Source organism: Petaurus breviceps, unplaced genomic scaffold, assembly GCF_028583685.1.
Source record: "Petaurus breviceps papuanus isolate PSGF00001 unplaced genomic scaffold, PetGlider_PUasm1.0 76, whole genome shotgun sequence".
In the NCBI taxonomy this organism is placed as follows: domain Eukaryota; kingdom Metazoa; phylum Chordata; class Mammalia; order Diprotodontia; family Petauridae; genus Petaurus; species Petaurus breviceps.
Window position 1 is genome coordinate 41817387 of NW_027186473.1, and position 4831 is coordinate 41822217.

The window sequence follows — 4831 nt, forward strand, 5'->3', positions numbered from 1 at the left end:
TCTCTCTCTCTCTCTCTCTCTCTCTCTCTCTCTTTCTCTCTCTCTCTCCTCCTCCTCCTCCTCCTCCTCCCTTTCTTCCTCCCTCTTTTTCTTTTATCCCCTTCTCTTTCCCCTCCCTCTCTCCTCTCTCCACCCTTTTCTCCCTCTCATCCTTCCTCTTTTCCCTTTCTCCCCTTCTTTTTCCTCTCTCTCCCTTTCTCTTGCCTTGAGGTCAGAGCTATTTCTTTTCTGTCCTGGCAAATATCCTGGTACCTTGTAGATGCCTAGCACAATGCTAGATACATACAAAGGCAGATACATAATGAATGTTTTTGAATGAATCAAGTAATAAACAAGGAATACAAACATACCACCCGGATCCTCCTTCAATCTTTCTATCTCTTCCTTCCCTGCACCAGAATGTGGATTTTTTAAGAAACAAGGTCATAGTTTTCTAGTTTCTATGGCTGCAAGAGACAACTTTTCCCTAACCTTGGCCTGTAGGCAGGCAGTGAATGCCCTGATCATATGTGACACACAGAAAGCAAAAATCTCCTGCCAGAAAGCCCTTCTTGTACAATAGCTGCGGATGGCTTTGCCCAGAGCCCCAGCTAATCACCACCATCATCTGTGTTATCTCTTTCAGCTCCTTATTCTATAAATGATTTAACAAAGGGTAGGGAAGCCCTAACTTTAGTTAGCAACAAGTAAGGATATGATCCTGACCCTCAAAAGTCAATTAAATAGAATCTTAGAATCATTTAAGATCTAAGGATCAAAGGAAACTTAGAAGTCATCTACTATAACTCCGTTATTTATGAAGGAAGAAACTGAGCCCCACTCAAAATGGTTAAGGCACTTGCTCAAGATTCTGTAAATTGGAAATGGCCTAGAAAATGGTGGTTATGATTCAAACTCGGTCCGCCTGCTCCAAATCCAGCACTCTTTCCATGAAGGTTGGGACAGGTAATCCCTTTTAACTGAGCCTGGAGAACAGACTGTTAAGTGAAGAGATGTTTGAGGCTACCTTGTTCAATTCCCTCATTTTACAAATGAGGGGAAATGATTTATTCTATTGTTCAGGATAAATTATTATACTGTTTAAATCCAACCCTATATGATTAAAGGTTGTTCGCACCAAGAAGATCCCTAGACTCCTGCAACTATCCAGGAATACTAGAGATGGTTACAAGGTATTTTAGGTTCTTTCAGATACTGGATCAACCCAAAGCACTTTTGTTTGGGGTTACCACACCTAGGACTTGGGATAGGTCCACCCAAGCTTGTATTTTGCCTTACCTTGTGTTTTGGCTTCACCCAAATTTTACTGAACATTTATAGTTACTAGTATCTATCTAGCTTTCAAGCTGTCCTCTGGGAGAAATTGCTTACTGCCTTTTTGCCCTCCCCCCCCCTTGTCTAAATCCTATGTAAATGTAAACATTTCAGAGTCTTGATGAGCAAAGGAGGCATACATTCTTTTCCAGCTCTCTCTTTCCTCTACCAAACAACCTAATAAACTTCTTTCTAAACCTATTTCAGATTTTAGGGTCTGCTCTACTTGAACAACAAACTGAAGCTGAGAGATGAGTGAGTTGCCCAAGACTACATATTTTAGCAAGTGACAGAAATTCAAATCAAGGTCCTTTAACCAAACCTAGAGTTCCCAATTAGTTAATTCCAAAAGTTAAACAATTGCATCACAGTGCTTGCCAAAGCAGCATAGCTGACCAGAAACGTCTTGAACTAATGGTCCAGTTAAAGCAGCTATTCTGTGATTATAGCCACACAAATATAATAATAGCTGGCATTTATGCAGCCCTTCAAGGCACACTGGTTTATTTGAGTTTCAAAAGGACTCTACTACAATCCTTAGTAGTCTCTTTTACAGCTACAGAAAGAAAACAAGTCTCCAAGAATTTCAGTGACTTGACTATTGTCACAAAACTATTATGTATCAGACATAGAACTCACCTCTCTCAACTCCAGGTTCAGCACTCTTTCACCAACACAGTGGTAACTTGGGGCAGTTACATAAAAGACACCCCTGTAACCCAAATGAGCCCAGACAGTTATCTCTGACATCCCCCAACCCCTCACTTAAACTTCTTGTGCCTCTATATTCTCCCTTGTAAAATGAAGGTGATTTTTAAAGTCCCTTTCAGCACTAAATCTATACCATAATCAATGGGAGACTAGAGAGTTAAGAGTCCATGGCCTAAACGGGAAAGGGGAGGCTTTCTGTTCCTTTTCTGGCAAATGAGGCTTGCAGATACCATTAGAAACTGAACATTATCTCCTTGGGCTGTCATCGAAAAATCTCCTTAACGCTTTAGGACTCAGAGCTCTGGATTTAGGGTTAGAGGCCCTAGCATGGAATCTTGGCTGTAACTTAACAGCTGTGACTGTACGTATCTTGGGACCTCAGTTTCCACATTTGCAAAATTAGGAGATTGGATTAGATGACTTCGAAGGTACTTTCTAGCTCTAAAGCTATGATTCTATATTATCTCCCCACATCTGCCCCTGACTCCCAATCCCTGAGGCAAATTGTATGGTGTAAGGGAAGGAAGAAAACTGGGTTCAGTCTCTACTTCTGACCGTCTCCAAGCTTTCAGCGCTGCTTTCCTGTGTGCTGGATTGAGGCGTCCCCAAACCCTGGGTAACCTCTCTCCCCTTTCTCTTGTTTCTCCTAGCCGGGTTCGTTTGCAAGATCCGATAGTAAAGGAGAGGATCATATGTGCTTGGGGGAGGCCACAACTAAACTTCCCAGAACGCGTGGTGTCCTGAGCCCTGAGTCGACAATCCATCCACCTTCACATACCCTGCCTGACAGGTCTACCCGGCTCCCAGCATCCTGGCTAGTCGAGGCTCCCCGCCCTCTGGCACCGTACCGCGCACTCACCGTGCTTCCAGAGCAGCGGGGAGCTGGAAGGAGGAGTCCTCAGGGGTAAAGTCAGAGTCTTCCCAACAGCCCTGCGGAGATACATAGTACCGGTCTCAAAGCACCCTAGTCTCACAGTGCAGAGCAGCGCCCCGCTCTGGGAACCACCCGAGACAGTAGGCTGCCCAGTCCCGCCCCCAGGAGGAGCCCGGACTCACTCCCACAGGCGGTCCAGCCCCCTTCTCCGTGGAACCGGGAGCCTAGAGAAAGAAAAGTCCCATGGCAAATTGATGCTCTGCTCTTCCAAGGCCCTCTGTTAGGGCTGGTTCCGGAGCCAATTAAAAGTCATGCCGCGGGCATACTGTCCGTGTGAGTTAATTCTGGTTACTTTCCCTCCTTTTCAGAGTAGGCTCGGCAGTTTTCAAAATGTCAGGTCATGACAGCATCCTAGGCAAGGGACTGGAAAATAGTCTATCACTTGTCACATACAATTTAAACCCTCCATATCTTTCCCCCACTCAATCCTAAAGAGGGACACTAGGGCATGAGGGAGTTGTTAGACCCAAACCAAATGCACATCACATCAGGGAGTATTCTACTTTAATCTATTCAGAACAAGCATTTAAGTGCTTACGTTTCTGCCTAGAGTTTGGCATAGTGGGTAGAGCTGGCCTCAGAGCCTGGAAAATCTGCATTCAAGCCCCACCTCCGACACCTATTAGCTAAGTGACTCTGTTCAAGTCACTAAACCTTTCGGTGACCCCAGACAACTCTAACACATGAAGATGCAGAACAGGCACCTATTTACATTTGTAGAGGAAGTTCCAACACCCATGAAATCGTAGGTTGGGAGAGAGATGCTGGGTATAGAGATGCGCGTGAGATGCTGGGTATACAAATACAAAAGGAAGCACCGTACTACACAGTGGGCAGAGATTTCATTTCTATCTACAAGATTAAAATTCTAGTATCACTAGGAGAGAAAACACTTCTCTATTGCTCTGGATAAGTCAAATAAATATTCCCATGAATAGGAAATGCTAGACTATTGGCTTCACATCTAGCATCCTAACATTGTCTTGAATGATTTCAATTGGGTTTAGGTATGACAAATAAGATCATTTATGCCGTAGAAGCAGAATAGTGTAGTAGATACAGTACTGGATTTGGAGTTCAGGTTGGGTTCAGATTCTCCTACTGACACTTTACTATCTGTGTCGCCCTAGGCAAACTACTTAAGTTGGCTGTGCCTTGATTTCCTCAACAATAAAACGAGGGGGTTGTAACCTTCTAAGATTCCCACCAGCTTATTATTTTATGATTGAATTATTTTAACAGCTTCAACAAATATGGCAATTTATTCCTTGTATGATTTTTGTTTATGCTTGCAATATAGTTTGAGTAAATATGATAATTTATGACTTGAATGATTTCAAAGTCATTTCAGTAAATAAGGTAATTTATATCTTCAGTGACTTTGGCATAGTTTGAATAAATATGGTAATTTATGCCTGCAAAGATTTTGACATCATTTAGTTATAGGAAATAGGACATATATGCCTTCAATGGTTGCAGCATAGCTTGGATACAGTAAATATAGTTATTTATATCCCTTCAGTAATTTTGGCATAGTTGAATATAATAAATAACAGTAGCACATAAATAATAGAGAAATTTAATCTTTCAATGATTTCAGCATAGTTTCAGTAAATATAGCCATGTATGCCTTTAAAGATTTCAGCCTGGTTTGAGTACCATAATCACAGCTTTCAATGATTTGTGTAGTTTAGAGATAGTAAATATGGCAATTTATGTTTACCTCTGCATGACTTCCTAAATCACTAGATTCTAAACTACTTGAAGGCAGGGACTACCTTATACATTTTTGTTTTCCCCATGGAACCTAGTACAGTATCTTCCACAGATATGTTTAATATTAAGTTTAATATTTATAGAATAAATAAAAAG

At 42.0% G+C, this 4831-nt stretch overlaps 1 protein-coding gene across 2 annotated transcripts in view; it reads right to left on the bottom strand.

Moving 5' to 3' along the window:
* The window catches only part of MGARP (mitochondria localized glutamic acid rich protein), a 16547-nt gene extending 13490 nt beyond the window's left edge, over nt 1-3057 (bottom strand). The window contains exon 1 of one of the 2 annotated variants that reach the window (XM_069105392.1): nt 2885-3057. In XM_069105392.1, coding sequence (XP_068961493.1) covers nt 2885-2969 — 85 coding nt within the window. In that variant the 5' untranslated portion in view covers nt 2970-3057. The remainder of the gene's footprint in view (nt 1-2884) is intronic. The other variant, XM_069105394.1, reaches the window with a different exon arrangement.
* Nucleotides 3058-4831: the final 1774 nt, after the last annotated feature.